A 24,895-nucleotide genomic window follows, 5' to 3' on the forward strand; every position below is an offset into this window, starting at 1 on the left:
CGCAGCCCCCCCGAAGGGGCTAAACAAGCCTTGCACCAGTTGGTTCGACAACATGAGCACAAAACTCCATCAGGTTCATAAAGATGGAGGCGGATGGCTGAATCGAAGCATCTGGGCTGTTGCCTGGGACTGAGACTTGGCTGTTCAATACGATCGATTGACGACTGTGTTTTCTGCTGGCTCAAATGTTTCTGCAGTGATTAAACACGAGATGTTGTCTGAGATGTGGGATATGATATGAGACCGGCTACCAGCCTGACTCGGCTACGGCCACAACAGTTTAACATCAGGGCAGCAAAATGCAGAGTTTAAAAGAAATGACCGTCGACGAAAGCTTTAAAACCTGTTTTCACCTAAAAGATGCTTGAGACAGACATGAACAGCAGCAGCAGTATTCACATCCTCTTTTCAGGAAGCAAACCTGTGGAGTCCTGTTCTCAAGGGACAGATCAACAAATTATTCTGCAGCCAAACTCAAGCAAGTAAACAGCAGCCAGTCTGAGCTCGACTTGAAGAATGGCAGTCAGCTGATTTTCCCGAACGGGTCCACCTCTTCCCAAGTGTCCAGCAGGAACAGATCAGACGCGGCCTGGTCGGCCAGCGACTGTCTGGTTACTGCAGGACGTGCTGTCAGACGCTCTTAAAAGTGGTTGGAGAGCAAACGGAGAGAGAGGAAGAGCCGCAGCAGGTGAACAGCAGGTGAGACACTTACTTGCAGTGCTTGTGAGGCCCGCTGAGCGTCTCGATGACGAAGCACTCGCCGCCGTTCAGGCAGTAGGCCAGGTCCTTCTCATGACACGGTTTGAAGTGCTCCGAGTGCAGTGGTGGGACCGTGGGAGATGCTGCACGACAAACACAGAAACTCTTATTAGTGAAAAGGCTGAATGAATCTTTCCCAGGTTTTGTTGCAGGCTATTACTCCTAAAACTTTATTAAAATGGTCCCTTCACCCAACATTTCTATGAATAAATGATGATATAACCCCGAATGGCAGCAGAAAAACCTGAGGAGCGAGTCAGTTTTGCAGCCGAGGCTACTCAGTCTCCACCTTAAGGATCTATAGCAAGTGTCTGCAACTGCCACCTAACACACTGTACACTGTGGATAATACAAGCTCACTATTGTTTGTTTAAACCCGCAGTGTCACCAGCAAAGATGGATGGCGGACGGGTAATAATCTGTCCCGCTGTGATTAATACTCGGTGGTCACAGTAGTGCTGTTGGAGAGCGTGACTTGTCCCAGCCATTTATCACGGCAGGCACGGCTGATTCTGGACCGTGGAACATTTCTGGGAGAGAATTCCTTTATGGATGATCTTGTAATTAAAATTAATATGTAGAGCAACAGTTTCGGTAGAGACCCCGGAGTTTAAAAACTATGCAATTAATGGGGCTGTAGGCTTTTTACTGCTCGCCGAAGATAATTTATGGAAAGGAAGGATGAATGAAAATGGAGAAATTAAAAGAGTCCATGGGCAGTCATCCATCAGGAATGTTTTGAAAGCTTGAGAAGCATTCGGTCGCGACATCGCTTCCAGACGCGGAGAGAAATCAGATGTGCACCACAGATGATTTTATTAATCGTAAACCTGCTGCTGACTGCTTCCTTTGTGCTTACAAATGAAAAATGAGTCTCATTAGGCAACTCTCAGCCATGTTTTTAAAGTAGCTGAATGAACAATCATGACCTGAAACCGAGTGCCTCAGTGATTAAAAATCTTGCCGACTCCCAGGATGCTGCTGCAGCAGCGTAGCGGAGGAGCTTGTCCTTTCACGCCACGTGGAAGTGACATCCCAATGAAGTGATGATTCCTCCAGACTTAAGGAGCGGTGTGGGGGAGGGGGTGAGGACAGGTGACAATGCATTTCAATGTTCCTTTATCAGCGGTGCGGAGCACGCAGGTAGGGCGAGAGGCGGGGATGTTGAGATGCTGCTTGCTGATTGGGCTCCAGGGATGTTGAACAACCCCTGGTAATTGGCTGCTCAGGGACTAGTTTCCCTGTGAGGGAGGGGGTTCGGTCAGACATCAGATCAGCGCCCCAGATGTGGTTTTAACAAACGACAACGTCAACAGTGAACACGAGAGGGTCGACGCAGCGGCTCGTCCAGCCTGGTGAAGGCAGTTGCTCATTAACCCATTTAAAACCAACCAGGGCCAAACGGGCTGTGTGTGTGTTTGGGGGGGGCACACCCATCACTGCTGTCAACCACACTCACTGTTCTCTTCATATGGTAACTAATTATGATGGTGAGTGGGGGCCTGTGATTCTAGCTTCTTACCGCTGACGTCAGTTTACTCTGCTGGTGCCCCTCATCGCCCGGCATCACTCAATAAATACGAGTTTGGAATATCTGCTAAACAATGGTGGACTTCTGTTCCTCCTATTTCTCGATGTGTTCATGTGCTGGTTACATGAATTCTGTGCAAGCCGGTTCTGTGAGTGTGAGTTTGTGTCACTGTGTGCTGTATTTTTTAAGGTCCTTTGTTGTGAACAAAAAGAGCATCCCAACAAACATTTGTTTCCAGTGTAGCAGTAAAGCTGGGATTGGTGGCTTTGCAGACATAAAGAGACGCGGTCATTGAGTGGAATCATATTCTCTACGGTGATATGGGCCACAATTTGACAACCAATCCACCCCATTTATCCATGGATGCACACAACAACACAACCATCATCTGCAGCTAAACTGTATTGATGGTTCACATGGATTCACGGGGAGATTAAATTCAATTCTCCTCACAGCTGCCAAGTGGAAGGAGAAAGAGAGACAAGTTCTAATGGAGTCAGAGGGAATTCTGACTCCAACAAAGGCTTTTAGTTTGTCCCTGACATGATTCCTGCGGCTTGTAGCGCACAACTCACTGCACAAATCAGTCCTGTGTCATTGCTCCTCATCTGCAACACTAAACTTATTTCTCCAAACATGAAAGATTTCCCTGCAGACATCATCTCACCACTGAACTGGGCTCAGCTGCTTCGGCAAATGTAAGTGACAGAAGCAACACGCGTCGTCGTTGCCGCCGCCTCGACGCTCTGTGGCTTGTTTAGCTTCACACTCGACACCTGTCAGCTCAGGCATCATTCACAGGAAATAAAAACTAAAAAAATCTGATCCATCTATGGAAGTTGGAAAACATCATTCACACGACGGCAGACGCCAATCAATGCTGAAGAAAACAGTCCAATTTACTGTGGCGTGCTGTGAAGTGCGAACGAGCGAGGGAGAAGCAACGTGGGGATCAATAAAGCATCGGGCGCTGGATAACAACAACCCCCCACTTCAGCTTCTCTTTTACTCCCTTTGTCTCCCCCTCTCAACACCTCAGTTCAAGAGGGAAATGAGAACGGAATAATGAATGGGCTGATTTTCTCTTCTCCATCAAAGCGGTTCTTGAATGCGGGGAGGAAAGGCGGACGTCCTTTATGTAATATTAAATAATTCAGTAAGAAATGAAAAACAATCAATGAGTCTTCCCCCAACTTCCAACAGTGACACTGATGTGTTTCCAAGACTCTCAAACTGCTGAATATGCGAAGGAGATCAGCAGGGAGATAAATCCAATCACTAGAGGGTGCAGGTGATGCAGTATTCATGATTTAATTATTGTTCTTCCATTTTGTAAACCAAGAATGGCAGGGGAAATATACAGCAGGCGCAGCCTCCTCACATGCAGATGTGGGGCCCTGAGTCACGGTGCAGCCTTGACTCACACTAAATATGTTCCTTGGAAAATACGTTCATCAGCCACAGAGTTAGACCCCCCCCCCCCACACACACACACACACACCAAAAGACCAGGTATTTTTGTCTTAGGATACAAAAAAAAAAATCCTAAAGTGCAGCTCACTACTCTATTTTGGCATATCTGAGGGAAACAGGAGAGAAAAGTGGGAAATTACAAAATTACAAATCTGTTTGCGTGGCCCGGTGGAGCAGTGGTCCTCCCTGTGCCCCCCCAGCAAGACGGTTGTGGGTGGAGCAGAGGTCCTCACTGTGGCCCCCATCAAGAAGGTTGTGGGTGGAGCCCCGGCTGCAGCACGGGGTCTTTCTGGGTGAGTCTCCATGTTCTCCCTGTTCCTGCTGGGTTCTCTCTGGTACTCCAGCTTCCTCCACAGTCCAAAGACATCAAGAGGGACCAGGTTAATCCAGACTCTAAATTGACCGTAGGCGTGGCTGGGAGAGCCAATGGTTGTCTGTCTCTATGTGTTGGCCCTGCCATGGACTGGTGACCCGTCCAGGGGGAAGGCTGCTGGGATAGGCTCCACCCCCACCACCCTCAACAGGAGAAGAGGGAGAAAATATAGATGGATGGAATCTGATTGAAACACTGAAAAGTGGGCGTGTCCACGCATGTCATACTGTAATGTACGGCAAAAGGACAGCAGTTCCATCAGAGACAGCGAGTCCTTCTCATCCACTGCTCACCATCTAGAGCTGTCAGGGATTCCTACTTTCCTCAACATGAATATATTTGAGCCAGCGGGCCCGTAACCATGGCAACAGGAGGGATAACAGGGTCTGAGGTGGCAAATAACCCAAAAACACACTGAAGTACCAGATTTGCTCAGGAGCTAGCTGCTGCATCTCAGACAGACGAGCGGCTAAAGACTGACTGGCGGGTGGATGTCATGATTATCAGTGGGTGCACATTCATATAAACACGTGTCATATCCTGTTTTACAGGAAGAAAATCAACAGAAGAAAAAAGACAAGTCATTTTTTACATTGTTGAGAGGGTGAACTATGTGTCCAAGGATCGGAGCTAAAAACACCTCAGCTGTACTTTCAACTACCACTTCCTTCTTCTCCCTCATTAAAACATTCAGAATCCATAAATATGTAAATGTATTCTTTCTTAAGTTTAACTGCTGGTCTCCTACTTCACTATTAAGTTCATTCGCAGTGTTTTAGCTTTAAGCAGACTAGAACTGAAACAGAGGAGTGTCTCCCATACGTGTCACATGTGTTTCTTCACTAGCCCCGCCCCTTTGGGGGACGAGCGGCAGGTGTAGAGTTTAACCAGAGGTCACCTTGAACTCACAAATGCACATGGCGACTGTACAAAGTGGCCTTTGTCAAACAAATAAAGAGAAGATGAAACGTGACACTGGGCTCTGCTTCAGCATCATTAGGTTACCACGGCGACCATAAACAGCAATGAATTGGACAAGAAGTCAGCCTTGAAAGAGTGGCAAAAAAAAAAAAAAAATCTAAAGAGATGGAATATCAGAAGTTGTGTTTACTTCTTCTTGTCTGTCCTTGGTGCTGCTCAGCTGCCGGTCGGTTCACTGCACTGCTGCTGACTTTGTTTTACAGCCTGATTAACAGAGCACACATGGATCTGTCAGTCAAGACATTAATTAACATGTAATTAATATTCATCAACATTTGGAAACAATGCAGGGGGGATTGTCTGGAGCGGTGGCCACGCCCACTTATATGGTGCTGATTATTGTAGTCGTGTTGTTGAAATATTTTGATGAACCCACAGAGCATCAACGCTTTCATCGATGAAAGCAGCTTCCTAGAGCTGCACCGCCATCATTCTGCACAGCGAAGCACAAAGATCCAACCGCAGAAGCAAACAAACACAAAATTACATTTCTGCAGTCAAAAGACTTGAGAGAGAAGGAGAAACGTAAAAGTAGTTAGTTATCCCAGGAAGGCCTGAGCGGGGGGGTACGGCGGGTTCACTGTGTGGAAATCCTTCATCAAATGAGTCAATATTTCCTCTCACAGACGATCCAGGGGAGAAAGTCTACTCCTCATTTGCAGTTTACAAATTCATTCTGAAATTAAACAATTTCCAAGTTGACGTGTCGACGTTTGCATTCGCCAGTTGATGGACTTGAGGAGAGACGTGCCCTCTGAAGGACTCTTACTCCCGTCCATCGCTCCGTTTCTCATTATATCAGCGGTGGCGAGGTTTCGGTCTCTGCGCTGAGATCAAATGGAATCGAACCCTCATGTGTGACTCCACATGTGAGGAGAGCGCGGCCGATCCGACGGCGTCAGACGTTCTACTGACTGACCGCAGTGCAACATCTCCGACAGCTTCTTTTGCTGGATTGCAACCTTGTCCACATGAATTGCCACATTCAGCTGAACGGCTTGAACACTGAACATATTCCATCAAGCTCTACTAATCACCCACTAAATGCTGACTTGGCAGTAATTGGTGGCTCACGGATACAGAAGGCACACCGGCAGCAAGGCTGAAGCCCCTCAGGTGATGTGGGATTCTCTCATGATGTCAGATGACTGTGTCACTTCCTTCTCTTGCCACTGAGAGTGTGTGAGGGGTTCAAGTGTCACACTCCTGCCAGCACGCCACTAACAATGTCCTTCAAGGATGATATTCCCCTCCAAGTGGCAGCACCACAGCCAGCTAGCCCACCGGCCAGGCCGCAATGCTAACTGCTAGCCAGTGGCTCTGGCCTGACTGGTTTTTGATCGACCCTGAGAGCAGGAATAAACACTAGAGATGCAGAGACGAGAGAAGAAAGGATACAAGAGAAGAGGAGGAGGACCAGTGTAACAGCACGTCAGGAAAAACTACACCTTGCACCTGCAGTTGGGTTGAATCGGCTTAAATGTCACTGTGGCCTTCAGTATTAAGACTGGAACAAAGAGAGCAGACTGGAAGAGTCCCAGACCTGGGACCTGATGCATCATCGCGCCAGGATGCTCGACACCCGATCTGGCGCTTTGGGTTATCCTTGACCTTTTTATATTTTGAGTCGATGTGATTGAGGATTGAAATGTGCGATCAATTATTAGTGATTGTGAGCTCTGCAAATAGAGCTGTGTGGGATGATGAGGGTCATGGGACCTGGTGGTGCTGGGGGACCTGGTGGTGCTGGGGGACCTGGTGGTGCTGGGAAACCTGTTGTGATGAGCTCTACTTGTGTTCTCCAGTTCAATGACGTCCTCACAGCACAGGCTCATGCTTTATTTAAGGAGAATGTCATCAGCACTGGTGGAGTTAATTGTGGAGCCCCGATGACACGCGGAATCATTAGCAGTGACAGGATGTTTCCATTCGTCCTTTTAAAGTGAGCGCTATGCTGCTGTAGTCCTCTAATGAACTCAAACATGGAGCTGTTAGGTAGAACCACACACCTTTTAGCTGCTCATTAGAATGACATTTTCCTGTGAAGACACTTTGACATTTTCACTGTAGTTCTGCCAAACCAAGTGTGAACTAAACACCGGTCGCTGACGGACAGCTACAGTCTCTGCCGGTCCACGACGACTGAAACTGTCAATTCAACATTTACACGACAGTATGTTCTCGCTCTACATAGAGAAATAATGCAGGGGAGCTGATGGGAGACGTACAGCGTAAACGCGCTCAGGCCACGTGAGTAAACCACCCAGGAGCTGCTCAGCAGACAGACGGAGCCTCAGGTGGTTCGGGTCTTCAAACGTGTATTTTATCAGGGGAACATTGACGTCTTCTCTCCAGAGATCATAAAAATGTTACTGCTAACACAGTCTCACTGATGATGAACTTTATACTGTGAAGCTAAAAAGTTTCAAGGTGTCTCTGAGGGCACACGTCAGCGAGGCAGGAGTTTTAGAAAATTATCATCTCAAAATTGAAGTATCTTGACATTTGATACTCAGAGGATGGAGCAGCTCACTTTGACTGACGGAGGCGGGTCTGACCTCCCCAGCACCTTGATGCTGGGAGGAGGCCACAACTGTCACACTGGTTCACTTAACATCTAATTAGTGCCTGCTGCTTCCTGTTGGTTGGAATCACTGACAATGTGCTGCTGTAACATTTGTCATTGATCACCTGACCACATTTGGTGCCACACATCAAGGGAGGTGAACAAAAACAGCGAGTAGCTCCTCCTTCAAAAGAGCCTTTAAAGGTGCCGTGAGTGGGATTCGGAGCAGGGCTCCCCAAGTGGCGCCCCACCTGATTTGGTCTCACCAATGCAAACAAATACTGTACCAAAACATCAATAACAGGCCTAAAGAGAACAACAGCAGAGAAGAATTTTGTGAGGTAAAAATCCCTGTTAAATATTCAGGAACCTACTCTTCATTCAAATATAAACCATAATCATCTGAGGCAACGTCTCTGTCGCTTGATCGGGAGCCATGATGCTCAACCCACAGTCCTCCGTCGTGACACAGAGCCGAGACAGCGAACTGAGAGCAGCAGAGCAGCTCAACGGATGAATCCTGTCCTAATGAAAGATTGGGCTCGTTTTTAACTTCTGAATATATTTCACTGCAAACGCGACAAACTTTGATGGAGTTTTCTATTCAGTGACTGCATCTCATTCCATTTCATGAAGGGTGATCCTGTGTTCTGTGTTTTTGAACAAACTCCTGCACTGAAGGATTTCTGCAAGCTTCCATCAGTTTAGGAGCGTCTGAGTCAGTTCTCTCAGTTTAGAGACGAATCAAAGGCTTTCTGAACATGTGCTCAGCTAACCTCGAACTGAAGCTGTAGCGTTCATGTCCCTTCTCTACTGCCCAACTTCTTCTCCACCCAGACCGTGAGGGAGCGGCCCTCTGCCAACAGTCACACGCGCGGCCCTCAAACGCTCCGGGTTTTGGTTCTATTGTGTCTCAAAGTGTCCAACACAGCTCTGTAAAAAGGATCATTCTATTCTAATCTAGCCATCTCTTCTCGGCCTAGCGGTACATCGGCTTGATATTTACCCGAATTCCTTCTGACGGAAAAAACACATTCAAGTGTTATCATCCAACGTTCTGCAGCATGGACATTTATTCTGTTTTATCAAACCCAGTTTCTGGTTCCTGGTCCCGTAGCCTCCCTGGGAGACAGTGAGTCTGACATTGCAGTCTGTAGCTGCAATGTCAGACACCGGGAGGCTCTGGTGGTGTGAGGATATCATTATTGCACAACATGATCCAATAAAGATAACAGCACACCTCTCCTCTCTCCTCAGACCCACTTTTACAAAGCTGCCCAATAAATATTCGCCAAATCAGATTCATCGATACAGAGACCTCGCGAGGCTCATTGGAGGCTGGCGACATTTCAGAACACACATTTCTAAAAACATGACAAGGAGTTGTATTTCTGAAACGCTGCTGTGTTCAGGCACCATGTGGATAAATAACCAGCTTGTCAGCCAATTTCATTACCATTCAGTGCCAATCGTATGAAAGTCACTTCAAAAGAGCAGCTGTAGAGACACACTCTTGTTGATACCCAAAGTTTACCCTACGACCGTGCAGTTGGCCACAGCGACCACAAAAGAACGGCCTTCAACAGGCGGAAACATCAGTCGGTTAAGTAGTTCCTGACTGGTTCTCGTAGTTGTTGATGCTGTGGGTGAATTGGAAGTTGGAATTTCTGACTTCCCGTTGGAAATTTCAGCTTGAACTCAGAAACAATTTAAAATGGCCGGTCGCTGGCACCAGCGGAAGGATCTGGAGTCGCTCCCAGGCGCTGCACTGCGGTTGCCCACTGCTCCACAGAGGATGGAGCCAAGCCAAACAATAAGTCTTGTACAACTACAATCATTTCTTCTTCTCTCCATGCAGAGGGAAGAATGAGTGGCGAGAGACCATCACTTCCTGCATCTCCACTTTTAGATACAGATCTTTCTTCCTCCACCATACGGAGACATGTGTCTCCCTTCCAGCAGGATGTTCAGATCAATGGGAGACAGAGCTGGTCAATAGAGCGAGGGATGGCTACACGGCAAAGAAAGCATCGGGGTGGGGGGTTAAAGACAGAGGATGAGCGCGAGGAGATGGGATCTACCTGAATGATGCCTGCTGTTGAGTAAAGTTGCAGTAGCTCTCCAATTGCATCCGATGCTTGTGTGTGTCTGCATGATCTTGTGTGTGAGTGTGTGTGTGTGCATTTCAATCTGTCTATTCAGCCTCGGGGGTGTTGCACAGAGGCAGCAGTGCTAATCCATGCCAGCCACTGCATTGCAGATACTTGGCCTGGAGTGGTACGGCACAGATACGTGTGTGTGAACAGGCCTCGGACGGAACAACAAAACAAAAACTAAATGGCCTCGTGTCAAGACAGCTGGCTGGTCAACACGGACTAATCATGGAGATCTGAGAGGAGCTGCTTCTCTCTCTCCATCAAACACGTCCATAAACTCACTGCGGTGGCTCATTTTAACAGCACCTGCTGACTGCAGATAGGCACGCCACCACTGTTAATCTGTCCATGAGTCAGTCAGCTCCTCGTGGCCCGTGAAGCCCTCCTGCTCCTTCCTGTTCTCCGCTCCGCTCGTATTCACAGGACACCTCGGGGCTTCGCCAAATAAACAGTGCTGAGTATCAGGCCTGGTGGAGCCCCCCGGCCATCTGTCTCTACAGTGGAGAAATTCATTAGCCTGCAGGTGATAGCTCCGGCGTGCTCTCTGAGGATGGGCTCTGTATCCCTGCAGGCTCCAGTCCGACACTGGAGATTACAATCACAAACCGCCGGCTAATGTGAACGTGGCTACCGCTGCTGCTGCGGCTGCTCATCCAAATATTCACCCTCCTGCTCTCGGAGTTCTGCTGCTACAACTCCTCCAGTACAGAACTGCTGATAATATGACAGACTGACAGCCAATCTGCACTTTTATTAAAAAAAAGGGGACACCTAGCAATTTAAAATAAGTTCAGATTTCAGGGTTTGATAACTTTTGCCATTTATCTAAAGTGCAACCTGGTTGTTTTTGTTTCTTTTATTTCCTCTTTGCTAATTGAAGAGAAAAAAGATTAGCTCAGTGATTTGTAAAATGTGGTGCTTAAAGTATAACTGCGCTTTATTACCCATAAATGTGGCCCTTGTGGCTCTATGGGCACGCTAACTTTCTTTAATTTTCACTCTTCACTTTGTTGGCTCTGGTTGGAGTCACCTGATGTGACTGTAAACTTTATTTTTCCCTTGATTGACTTTTTTTTTTGTACGCTGAAAAAACTGAAGTGAACCAAAAGGCATCTCCCTGCGTAAGCTGTTACACTTGGAGCATTAAGTGTCTCTCTGATTTAAATGTCTGTGCAAGCACAGCTAATCTGACATTTAGATATTCAACTGCAGGGTCAGAACAACAGTTCCACATTAGGAACATTTCTCTTTTTTCTATTCCCGATCATCTTCTCATACCTTCCTGCTCGCTTCAATATCAGTTTTCTGGCTGATTTACTTTTTGCCTTAAAAATAATGAGCTGGAAAAAAAAGCACCAAATAACTTAACTTTTAAATTACTCAGGACTTTATCAATGACAGTCAAATCTCTTATAATCACACGCTCAGGAGAGAATTCCAACGCTGCCTCGACCAAACCACAGTCGTGAGCCCTGATGAGTCCTTTGGAAAACGGTGTATCTGACTGAGTTTGTGGTTGATGGTGGTTGCTAACAAGTGTCTGGGGGAAACTACAGAGGAGGTGGAGGTCATTAAAGGTCATCAGGGTGAAAGCAGCTTAGATGTGGTGTTGCTGAAGTCATGTGACCGTGGTGTAGTACGTCAAAGACTAACTTTGTACTGCTAACCATTGCATTTAGGTTTCGTTAGTGATGATGATCTTGTCTGTGATAATCCACATGACTAATCCCACGGGTTCGGGGGGTGGAGGGTAATTCCTGCTGCTCTGGACCTCCAGATATAAAGGCCCCCAGCTGCCTGAGTCAACTTAGGGGTCCAAAACATGAAAATGTGTGAAAATCCCAGTTGTAAAGGAAATAGTCTGCTTCTTTAAGCTGCCTGAATCTTGGAGCACTCTTCTTGGTTTGAGCACTGATGATTGAAACATTGTTTGCTACAAAATGACAGGTCTCTTCAATATGCCAGACAGAAAAGCCTCAGCCGGAATTGGATGGCAGGGTCTATTCAGGTCAAGCGTCACTCCGCGGATCAGCCGGCCGACGGAGGCACTCCTGGAATCATGTAGTATTGTGTTGGTCATCATTTCCAAACTCAGAATACAGAGGCAGCCTTTGAACCGGTCCCAACACTTCGCTGGTTCAGGCAGCCCAGCGAGCTTTCCCACGGGAGTTTGGTTAATTTACGGACGCATTACTGGTTTGATAATCAACTTAAAGTGATATTTGACCTACAAAGTGCATTTGACTATCATGTACTTTAATTCAAGAAGGACTTCTACCCCATTGCTTGACTTCTTGGTGAATCTGGAATTCAGAAAATGCTGGCCGTGCTGCTAAAGTCAAGATCAGCAACAGTGAAACCATCCAAAAAGTCTGTTGGACACCTCTCAGGAGCATCGTCCAGTTGCAGCCTCGTCTTCTCTACGCAGCCGTGCTGTCACTCAAGTCCACCAACTCTTTGATCGGAACACATCTGCTTCAGCACTCTACAGGCTCTCTGGACAGGCTGGGAGGCGGGATTACAACTGAACACGCATGCCAAATTCAAACATGCACGCCTGGTCACACTCGCTCATTTAGACTGAAGTCGATTGATTTAGTCTGGTAGTTTCCAGCTCAGATCAAAGTGTTTGTGGGATGTTGAGCAAACCACTGGATTAAGATGACTCAGATTCTCCTGGATGATGCTTTTGACAGTTTGTACTGGACCGGATTTTTGTTGGTCCGTCTCCAGGAGCTTCCAGCAGCACGTACAAGGTGGCGTTTTCTACATTCTGGATGAACCAAGACGTCGCGTACGGAGAAGCTGAGGGGCAAATCACACTTTTAAGGTGGAATATCACGACGATACCATTTCTTACAAGCATCGAAGCCTTTGTTTGTGTGTGTGTGTGTGTGTGTGATTGTACTGCCATGTTCTATTTTGCCTTCAGTCTGCCAGAACTTTCTCCTTTCCTTCAATATACATGTTGGACACAGATGCTCACCAGACTTTCCTTGGGGATCAATAAAGGTTTTATCCATCCATCTATGTCCGACACCGGTTGTCAAGTTTATGCTGCATGTCTTCTCAGCATTGCCTGACATCATAGTTAGTTTCGCTGTGCTACTTTCCGCTCTTGAAGCCTCTCTGTTGGCAGCATCAGTGCTCAGATCCAGTCTCTTTGATTGGTCAGTGAAAATCAACCCACCCACAGAGAAACAGACCCCACGGAGGTAAAGTCAGACAGGAGCGAGAGGAGCATTGACAGCTGTGTGCGATAAGAGAGCTCTGGCCCCGCCCCCTCTGGAACCCTCATCTCCCTAATGTTCACGGTGATTTTGTGCGCTCGCTCTCTCAGGCATGAAGACACGTTCCAGCTCTTGAGCCGCGGCGCTACAGATGAAAACACAGAGCAGCCATCACCTCCTGAGATGATGTCTTTATCCATGTCATGCTAAGAGCTGGAGTTTCAGTCAGTTCCTCTCAGAGCATCAAAGCATTTCTCTCAGTGGGCCTGGTATTAATACACAGGTCAGGAAGTACTTGTACACGCTCCTAGTTTACCGATGGAGGACTCTTGATAACTTTTCTGTTCATTAAAAGTGTAAATGTGACCCAACTTTGCTTCGACAGCAGCAGTAGATTGCAGCTAATGAGAAAGAAAGAGCTGGATGATTTTCTTACTTTTAAATTGTCCCAAAAATCTAACTGAACGTCTAAGAATTATCTAAGATTTGGAATCCCTGAACTACAGTGAAATCCAATGAGACATTTGGAGTCTTATGAAATCAAATAAAGACTTACAATATTCATGCAATCTGAACCTGGACTGGAGTTTTAGCCGACTCTGACAGAAGAGTTTCAGATAATCCTCAATCACGCCTTTTAGGACCAATCAAACACAGATTTCTTATTTGCTTTCACGGGACATTTTACCAAGTAATGAATGGATAACTGCCCCTGCGGGACTGTCTGTGACGATTGAGAGAATAAAATAAATATTGATCCTGTTGTGCAGCCTGTGTAGGTTGTGAGCAGTGAGAATAAATCGAGCAACATGCAGGAAGAGAGGGAGAAACAGTCCAGAGTTAAAGAACTGTCACCTCCCATTCTGCTGCAGTCACAAGTTGATCTGACGGTTTTCAGACCCTCAGCCCTAAAACCACACAACCACTTATTTACCTCAAAGCCTTGAGGCACCCAGTGAGGGTACACATCACGTAGTACACATTAATGGGAGTCTTGAGCTAATAAGAAATGTATTCTTCCCCTCCTTCATGACTTCTCTGTGACTCCAGAATGCAGAAAGAGCCAGCCAAGTACATCCAGCATGAAGCTAATGGCTAACAACAGCAAAACCGTAAAAAAACAAACAAACTCAAAACAGTTTGTCATTGCCAAATGAGAAAAGAAAAATTAGTGTTGGAAAAACAGATGTGTTTTGAGTGTATCAGAGTGCGATGGTCTAATCTCAGTCAAACAGACGAGGTGAGGCATTCACAGCTGCTCATCTCAGCACGACACATTTGAGGAGATGAGACACTCTGAAGAGGAAGTGCTGAGATTGATTTCCCAATCCGGCAAAAACGCAAAAAAGTAAAAGGAGACAAAAGGTAGAGGGATACAGGAGCCCAGCGTCTGAAGTGAGTCCCGTCATAAACACTCCAACCCTGAACATTTCCTTTACATCCCAGGAGGGAACTGAGGAGCTCACCGCACTGTACAGTAATGTTAAGAGTGTGTGTGTGTGTGTGTGTGTGGTCCAAACATGTGTCCCCACATACACACACAGTCAGAGTGATGAGTGTGTCGGCCCCCTACGACCCCCCACTCACATGGAATGCAGAGAGAGTTTCTTAATTAAGTTGAGAAGAAGCTATTACTTTTGGGACAGACGAGATTGTGCTCGCTCAGTGGCACCGGCGGCCCTGGGCTTCTAATCACATCAGGCAAGGGGGGGGGGAAGAGAGAGAGAGAGAGAGAGAGAGAGAGAGAGAGTTTGGCAACAGTTAACCCTTTCCCTGAGACTTCCCACAGTGAATCTGGTCTTCTGGGAGAGGGTCTCTGAGTTTCTTTGAGTGTGTGGAGAGATTTAAATAAATCCTTTAATCTCTTCATGCACTTTAATTGGTGACACTGGAGCACATTTAGGCTCTGCGTTCAACACTCAAAGTGCTTCCAGAAATAATAATAAAAAAAACCTCCTCAAGCAAACATGAATGCACTGAAAACAGTTTTCCACTTGCAGACAGAGAACATCAGAATTCAGCCTGAGTAGTGCATCTGTTTCACTGTTATATTTTTGTCTCCTCAGAAAAATGTCCAGTAATTTATCTGCTTCCTTCACCAAGTTTCTCAGCAATTTGTTGTTAAGCAGGCAGTATGTGCCTGTAATGGCTTAGCTTATTGACTGAGAACAGCCGCCTGCAGCTGCTTCATGGGGTGGTTCTCCCACAGGGATGTTCAAATTGGGTCCTCCAGAGGCTGTAGGCAAGACTCCTCAAGTATTTGGGAAACACAGATTAGAGGAGCAGCGAGTGTGCAGATGTGCAACGCTGAAAAGGTCCCAACCTTCATTCTGCGCTAGGCTTTAAGAAGCAGCTGAACTTAAGCAGCCCTCTGAGTGCACACCTCCACGGCAGACGCAGAATATGAACATAGCAGCTCCAAACCTGGTCATTCCTCCATGAACGTCCTCAGAACATGTTGAAGCCAGCTCTTCTGGATCAAAGGCAGATGACAAATTTCCAGAAGTCAAAATGTTCCTCCAGGTTTTTCACCTGGACTCTGAGTCTGATGGGACTTCATGAGCAGAAAAACACTGATCATTGCTCATGTGGCTCGATCCTGCCAGTGGCCCGATAGAACAGTCTTCAGGTTCTACAGGTTGTTTGAAAGAACCTCCAAAAGTTCTTCACTTACACCGTTTAATATTATACATACTCACACCAAATTTCATCAAAATCACTTGGTATTTTACCACTACAAAATCACATTGCAAATTTTCTCTGCAGCATTTTTATAACCCACACAACCATTTCAGGAATGTCCCCAAGGTTCTGGCTCAAAGGTGTCTGTCACCTTTACGGAAGAACGTCCACAGAACGTCCACTACTCCTGAGAACAGCATGAAAACAACTCAGGGACACAGGCAGTAAGACAAGTGGGCTCAGCAGAGTTATGCTCAGTGAAAAACGCCACCGCTGAGAGGCCAGACTTGACTTCTGAAGGCTGGTTTTGTCAGCAGTGCGATGCCCGTTTACTCAGCCTCCACCGGAGGTGCCACACAAGGCTCTCCTGCCACATATGCACACATATTAATGCTTTGATTTGCAGTCAAATAAACACAATTCACAACATCTGTAAACCAGTTTCCTCTCGGGCTCAACCTGGCACACAGCATGGTGAGAACAAAGATGGCAGCCAGTAAATCTGGTTCCAATGCAATGACGTAAACTTCAGCAAATCTCCAGCATTCTACGGCGGCATGAGTCCGTGGTGCTTTAACAGCAAAGAGGCAGAAACAGAGTCCAGCTGTCCTCCAACATGTCAGACAGCTGATCTTGTCTTTCTTCTCATCCTATCATCTCTTGATTCTTGTGTCTTCATTCAACTATTACCCTCTCGCCATCATTCATTTTCCTCTCCCCTCCCTCACATTTTTCCCCTCTCTGGAAAAGCAGACTCATAAATCAAAAAGGCTGGGCTGTGGGTGTGTGCAGAACACACTCTCTCACACTCACAGTCAATATACAAGAGTTCATCGCCGGCGAAGTGTGATAAAACCAACTCATACACAAGCAACCAAAAACATAGTCGTGTTGTTTGCATCCTGCAGTCGGGTCGATGCCCCAAAGCGTCCCGAATTAAAGGTTTCTGAGAGGTGCAGCACGAGGACAGAGACGAGCGAGCGTGAGGAGGTCATCACAGTCACAAAACTAGTCCAAATTTACATCCTCTTAAAAATATTCTGACGTCTTCTACTGCAGAAAATATGTCAATAAATCATGAATGTCAGAGTATTTCTGTGTCTGAAAAATGTGGGTTGCTAACAAGAGTCTAGAGGAGTCTACAGAGGTCATGGAGGTCATTGAAGGTCATCAGAGGGAAACACAAGAAGCCTGAAGCTTAGTGGTGGTGACCTTGAAGTCATGTGACCCTGGTGTAGCTCCTTCCTAGGCTACCGTTAGCTTAGCACTGCTGACCGTTGTGTTCAGGTTCCCAGCATCAACAGAGGGTTCGTTTGTGAAGGTGATCTTGATGAACTAAACCTGGAAGATCATCAGCTTCTGTTCACCAGAGCTGATTTACTGGTTCAATCACCCAAAAATACATCATCGCTGCGGCGGCGCTCCACTGTCACACGTGTCGGAGCTGCATGCATGGTTGTGTGTGTAGTTGTGTCTTTGGTGTCCTGTGTGTTTGCTCTTGTTTAACTTCTTTGTTATTGCACCGTGTCTTTGTTTCCACCTGTCAAGGGACCGTAGATGGGAATTAGCTTGCAGCTATTACCTGTTGGGCATCAAATGGTGATACTTGTGCTTGAACTGCACATAAGCTCTTTTAAATACAATCAATTAAAACAAAGATGCTGGGAGATAAATGTAAAAAAGGTAGACACCTAATTCTCTTAACATTGTGGAAACACTGATATTATATTTTGTTTTTGCCAGAAATTGTTTTGAAATATAGATAATCCACATAAATGTGTATTTCTAGATTTTTAAATCGTAAAGTGAATGTGTGGTAGTTTGACCCGGCTGGGATGTCTCTAATCCTGGACCGTTCAGAGGAGATTCAACAGCATCAAGTGGCACTAAACCCATTTTACCTCCTGAGATATTTTCATTTCCTAAATGCACTTGAAACCTTCTGAAACAGGGACAAATGCATTATCTTAATATCCTGCGTGTGCCTACACAAACCTGGATGAAGCGGTCACCTGGTCACTCGCTGGGGTCCAACAGCAGACCAGCGTCTAACATGCCAGTATCAGGTCTGGTTTCTATCTTCACCAGCTGGATAAGAGAGTTATGAACAGCTTTTGGGAGTTTGGGGAGTTGCTAGATCACATGACGTGTCACCCTCTCCTGATTGGACAGGTTTGAGTGAAAGTGAGGACAGAGCCGGTGCCCTTAGATACGGAATGATGACATCTTGTGAGGAGGCATGAAATGAGGAGGCTGTCTTCATCCTGATGTCTGACTTTCTGTGTCAATCCCCTGATGCCCTCTTTTCTCCCTCACTCGGTTTGTCAATATGTATTCTCTTTCACCTGTCGTTCTTGGCAAATGCATTCACAGTCTAGGTTTTCTCTTCGCTCCCTTCGTAGAGTCATGCCTGCAACCTGGGTGAGTGTCAAAGAATCCAAATGGAACCCTGGGATGTAAACCTCAGACCTGTTCAATCATCCCTCAGAAGATCTTCCTTCTGTTCACATCAGACCCCATGTGACTGCAAATACTCCCACGTCTGTCTGTCACACTTACCAACAGCAGGAAGCACAAGCACAAGACCCAGCAGTGACCTTCGCCATGACCCCGCCAAGACTGCAGGGACCCTCCTCCAGTCAGCAGCTGTGCTTCATCAATCAGCTTGGAACAAATGAACTAAGCTAAACAATGCAAAGCTAAAAACAGCTGTCATGAATAGAAGAGAAGAAGAAGAGGCCCCTGGAGAGAGCCTTGAGGAAGAGGAGGCCCCTGGAGAGGAAGAGGAGGCCCCTGGAGAGAGCCTTGAGGAAGAGGAGGCCCCTGGAGAGGAAGAGGAGGCCCCTGGAGAGAGCCTTGAGGGTTAACTTTCGGTTGGGAAGGTTGGAATGGTTCTTTGGTGGCGGCTATACTGGCCATGTTGAGGAGATTCTGAAAGACACCCAGTGGGAGCAGCTGGTCTGCGAGCTCAAGATTTGCTTCATGCAAGATTCCTGGAGAAAAGCGTTTCACACTTTTCATCCAAGAGAAGGACAAAAGCACCTTGAGTGAGTGAGTAAACTGCTTCACAACTTTCAACCCTGTGTCAAACTACACGGAGGGAACCACAACTGGCCAGAGCTTTCCTGGTGGACACACACATTGCCTGGTTCCGAACATCAGGTTACAGGTGCTGGCTACTGATGATGAAGACATTTGTCACCTCCCCGGCGGCCTGGTGTCGGCGGTTCTGGCTCGTAATTAAAAACACTTTACCACCTCCGAGTGTCGGAGCCGTCTCAAGCTGCCTTTGATTTACAGTTAGTGTCTTTGGATAACCATGACCTGGATGACTTAGCCTCTTCCTCGCCACAATAACTTTCTCTTTTATCACCCCAACTGCAACCACACACACACACACACACACACAGACACACACACACACACACAGTGAGAGAAAGTGATTAAATTAATGATCTATGCAGAATAATCTGTGTATACAAATATTTAAACAAAACTCCCTCTCTTGCCTTTACCCCGCTCCACCTATTCACCCTCTTCATGGACTCCTAAATCTTCTTCCTTTCTCCTGCCTTTATTCTTTTTCACACACAGACACAGACACAGACACACACAGACACAGACACACACACACTATTTGCCTTTGCTGCAAGCCAGTGAGGGGGTGGGGGGTGGAGGAGATCCATCACAGTGACAGAGGCGGAGTGCTGCAGCCAGCAGAACCGCTGCGTGGCTCCCACTTTGCCTTTGAAGGCGACCTTGTCAGTCACTCCTGCCGCTAACACCGTTAGCACCGTTAGCATGAGGTGATCCCACTGCAGACAGATATTAGACAGCAAAGATTTTTCAGCCCCTCTCATTCTCATTTCTCTTCCATTCCATCGATGTTTCTAGAGGAGTTTAAAACGGGTGAAGACGCCTCCTGGCAGCCTCGGCAGCTCCCACACGGAGGAGTCCAGGACTGCACCTCAATTCTACAGTCACCTGATCATTGCAATCATAACCACATCATTACGTCACCCTAACAATGACCTCAAGCACAGCCTCGCGACAGCCTGGTCCTCCTCACACCATACACAAACATTTGGAGCTGAACCACCAGCAGACCAGTTCTAGAAACCAGTTCACATCAGAGTAGCTGGGTGACCAGGTTGCACCACCAATGCAGATTGATGATGACACCATCATGGCTGAAAGACAAGCTGCCCCCCTGTTCCCATCACTAGAGGAGTGTTCCAGCAGAACCTGGAGCCAATCGATAGAAGAACTAAACCGACAGTTCCAACGAGAACGTCAGAGAAGCAGCACGGCACAGCAGAATCTACGCTCATCTATGCAGGAGCCGCCACACCTGGACCACACCCCTGCCTCCTCAAAGGATGCTGACTGGCCAGCTGATGCAGAAGGTGACCACGTAGATGCAGCTGAGGTGGTGGCGGTTCCAGCCTCCCACCGACCACAACACTCACATCATTGGAGAAGCTGCTCGGTTGTTTTAATGGGACTAAATTGTTGTAAAAGAGACATCTGATTCAGGCCTGAAGAGCTTCAAGGACAGAAAATCAAAGATATGAGGCCTTCTCTTGGTTTTCTCTTATCTTTCATTGCACAGCACTGCCTTCTCCCTTCAGCCGGCGGAGTGTTTTAGATCACATTACCTGTAAATAATTGAACTGTTCTGGCTGTGAAAAGATTAATGAGGTAATTTAACATGCAGATGGACGCTGCAGCATCGTCACCGTTGCAGCACGTCAACACCGAGCAGGTTGCGATTCTTTCCTTCTCCTGACCCGAGGTGATGAATGTCCAGCAGATTTGTCATTCCCACAGATGGCGTGAAGAATACGCTCTCTGCTGGGTGGAGGGAGGATGGATTAGAGTCACGCTGCATTTGATTCAGCCACAGAACACTTGAGAGCATCGGCTGGCTCTCCGCAGTCTACTGGCTGATTCTTTGACTCTCCGTTCTCTTCCACTTGTCATCAGCTGAGCTTGTGATGTCAATCTCTATCTCCTGCACATAGACACTGAAACACTCCTCCAGTGAAATCCTCCATATAAGAAGCCTCTTTTGGAAAACCCTGGAAGCCTGGAATTAATCTGTGTCCACATGGTGGGGGAGTCCGAGGATAGAGTCGGACCATGAAGCAGAGAAGGGGGTCAGAGGGAGGAAAGAAAGGCAGGAAACACTTTATTTTCGAAATGACTTTTCTTGTAAAGGTGACGAAATTTTCACATTTAAATGTTCCACTGCTAGAAGCTGACTTACGGGTACAGAAGACATTTCTGGGGGAAAGAATCTCCAAAAGTTATTGAAAATAACTTCCACTCGCCAACATGCCCAAAGTCCTCACAGAGAGCAAGGTAATGTGAATGCATGAAAGCCCAGACTCATCACTCAAGGCCTAACATGCACACAAGTTTGAGCTACAGTGAAATGTAAAGCCCAACTGCCGGGATTGAAATTCCACCTGAGGTCTGCGGACGCCTCAAGAATCTAATCACACACAAACAAATTAGCCCATATCAATGTCAAATGTCTCGATTTGAGCTGCACATGTGGATCCCTGGGGGAGATATCAAACCCATTCAGGTGCCTTTAATTTGCATGCCATGAAAGCAGCGGCGCTGTCTGAAGAGTATTTGCTGATGGTGAGGACTGTTTGTGAGGAAGGATTTCAGACACCACTGCTTGCTGGTGTGGAAAATCACTGTTAGATATTCCACACAGAAGCAAAATAAGCACGCATGCAGGCATCAATCTATTACTTTTTCTTTGGGGTGTTTTTTCTCTCTCACTGGTGAAATAGAAGTAACACTTTTCATAGCTTGAGCAGGAGCCTGATGTGTTTTGAGCTTCATGACTTTGGAGCATTTCTGAAGATTATTCCATGTGTCTGTCAGTCTTTGTCTTCCACAACATCAGACTTTTTCTGAAATACATAAAAGATGAGGGCGATGATGAAACAGAAACCTGTCAACAGCAAGTAGCCACCTCTCCCACACACGGAATGCTCTGCTGGGTAACGCAACCAAAGCTTTGACCTTCAAGGTTGCCTTTTAGTTTTGGACTGCCATGTTCACAATGACACACTGACAAATGACCTAAACATGAGAGCATATGGACGGACAGGTAAATAAATCACTGGACAAATAAAGTGACACCGGAGCATCTGAGGCGTCATCCTTGGAAACCGGCGCTGTCAAAGAGAACTGGGTAGCTGACTGGATGATCTTCCACAGGCAGAAGACGGAAAACGTCAAGAAAAGACTTTGGTTGACATTCTTTGCTCCTTCAGTGAGGAAAAGCTTCTTCTATGATTGCTGCAACAGCAGCAGCGATGATTTGGCGGGAAGCTGATTAGCTGATGAAGTTACGTGGTAATGGCAGATTGCTTCTGTTTCCGTGATTAAATCAGAAACCTGTGTGCAGGGTATGAAATTAAAAAAATATTTTGAAGGCAATTCTGGCCTCCACAGTCCAAAAAAATGGGGGCCCTTAAAAAATGATTGGAGGCCATGGAAAATTATTGCAGTTAGAGTTTGGTCATTTTTAAGGCCCGACCGATTTATCGGTTGGTCGATTAAATCAGCTGATTATAGCCATTAGAGCATAATTGGTCATCGGGCAAAAGTTGGGTGATTGGCGCAGATTTTAACACATAATTTTTAGTAATAAAATGCAGTTAACATGGTGGTTTTCTTAGAAATGATGTCTTGTGTATCCAGTAGGGGGCGCTCCACAGAGTAAGAGGGAAGTCGCACGCACTCAGACCCAGCAGTTTGCCTCAACGGTAAGTTTATAAAATAACGAATTTGTGAAATAAAAAAGCAACTTAACAAGTTTCCCGTGGCGTGGCTCGCTGCGTCTGCCACGCTTCTCTGATATCATCAGCTGAGCGTGACATGACATGTTAGCAAGCTAAAGACAGCAAGGATAGCCTAGCTTGAATATTAGCTACCTTGCTAAACTGTCTAACCGGGTCAGTCACGGCACCGTGAATGATGTAACAGTAACGTTACAGTAACTCATAGTAATGTTACTCTCCCTCAAGCAGCTGCTGCTACCAGACTAGACAAGACCGGAGCGAACTAGCATGACGCCTCGTCGCTAACCCTAACCCAGTTCAAAATCGTCGCTGGCAGGGTTCATCTCTTCATTGACGTGTTTGCGGGAGTTTTGGGAGGATCTGGTGGAGGAACTCTGCCTGGTTCACTTTGGTGGGTGGGTGGTTCACCGGCTTAACCAAGTGGCGCTCCACGATCTACCGCAGCACTGCAGCTTCAGGTAGGATGTAGTGAGGAGCGTTGTCTGTGTGTGAGAGGCGGGGGCGCACACCCTCGTGTTCACATAATCAGCGCAACCTTGTTAATGCCTGGAGAATAAAGAATTGTTGGCAAAAACTTGGGGGAAGTTTAGTGGATTTTGGGGGCATTCTTGGCGAAACTGGGGGCGAAATGGCCCGTGGCCCCTACTCATTGCTGACACTGCCTGTGTGTGTTTCTCCTTACATTCACACGACAACAGGCTGATGCCTCAAATCATGACTCATCTCACGGAGCTTTGAATTCTTTCTCCTCACGACACTCCTAAAAATCCCTTGAATTGGGGAAACCTAGAAGGGATCTCTGGAACAGATGGGGCGTCCCTCTTCCAAGAGATCCACTCTGAAGCTCCAGGCATGGAATGAACCAACATTCAGTCACACCACTGAAGAGCTGTGAAATTTCAGGGAAAAAAGGCCGCCGTTGGTGTAGCTGCTCTGCTCACGACCCCGATCTGACTTCCTGCTCACCCCCCTGGATCGGATCCATCGTTATCTGTTAAAGATGATTCAGTGTGACGAGCTAATAGGCTAAAATAAACCACAGCTTCATTAATTGAAATGCCTACATTGTTCCAGGTGGCGCCGAACGCTGCAGCTGCTCCACCACAAGCTAATAATAAAGACTTTCTAACAAGCTTCATGCCAGACTTTATCAATAAGTGTCTCTTACAGACATCCACACTGAAACCCTCCGATACACACACACACACACACACACACACACACACACACACACACACACACACACACGGAAACACATCTGATAAGCTTAATTGAATATTCTCCACCGTGCCGTCTGCTGCAGACCACGAGGAGCTCTATCTTCCATATCTCTCAGCTCTCATCTCTGGCTGGTGCTGCTCCACCGTACATTTGTACTGGTGAGGACTTCAACCCATGAGTGCACCCCCGAGAAACCTAACCCTGATGAACACAGCTAATATCTATCCATCATCGATCAAGGGTTAATCAGTTTGGGCTCTGCAGAGGGACAATCGATGTTCTCTCACCCACGTTATCTTAGTCAAATACACTTGTGCACAGAAAGACATTGTTTCTGCCATTTAGAAGGCAAATTCAGGTGTGAGATGCCGGGCTCATTTACACAAGAGGTCCATCAGCACAACATCTCCGAGAGAATCGGCATGTTTGAGGTTATTACTTTATTATCAAATCTTATCTCGGAAGGTGAACAGCACAAATCCCAGTCGGCTTCATAATCTTCACAAGGTGCAGCCCCTTCTGTCCTCAGACCCCTGATCCGAGTCAGGAAACACACATGCATGCAAGTATTATTTCTCTATTTACGAGCCACGCTCAGTGAATCCACCATCATGGGACACTGAACCAGTGAAGCTGAATACTGCTCTTACGAACTTGACAGGAACCCTGAGTCCAGAGGAACCTCTCCAGGAGAGAAAGCTTCTGGAATATTTTTGGATAATTTGTGCTGATACGCGAGCTGGGAGTGCACCTGGCTCACCTGGCAGTGACACTGTGATTGGTTACCTTTGCGTTTCATCCAGAGCACACCTACGAAGAGCAGTGACAGGTCCTTGGCACCTGAACTGAAGCAGAGTTCAAGCCCAGAAAATTCATCACTGAACTGACCTGAATGGATCGGACGCGCCCCTGAGACTCGTGTGCATGAGATCACATGTCAGACGGCGAGTGAATACGGTGATCAGAGGCCGACATCTCGGACCGAGTCATCCATGTTGTCTTGTGCTAATTTGTTGGAGGGAATCAAAGCCGACTTTAAGCCTGAAACTAAGACTTAATCCTAAACAGCCTTTGAAGAGGTGATGTCTTAACT

The 24,895-nt window shown here is 46.8% G+C and overlaps 1 protein-coding gene across 3 annotated transcripts in view; it reads right to left on the minus strand.

The window, feature by feature from the left end:
• nrg3a (neuregulin 3a) overlaps positions 1–24,895 on the minus strand; it is a 302,381-nt gene that overhangs the window by 107,618 nt on the left and 169,868 nt on the right. For all 3 annotated transcript variants that reach the window (XM_086180434.1, XM_086180436.1, XM_086180435.1), the window contains one exon: positions 713–842. In XM_086180434.1, the coding sequence (XP_086036560.1) occupies positions 713–842 (130 nt within the window). The remainder of the gene's footprint in view (positions 1–712; positions 843–24,895) is intronic.

The sequence above is a fragment of the Aulostomus chinensis genome, chromosome 16 (assembly GCF_037954235.1).
Source record: "Aulostomus chinensis isolate RoL2024-O1b breed Wild chromosome 16, RoL_Achi_v1.0, whole genome shotgun sequence".
NCBI classification, from domain to species: domain Eukaryota; kingdom Metazoa; phylum Chordata; class Actinopteri; order Syngnathiformes; family Aulostomidae; genus Aulostomus; species Aulostomus chinensis.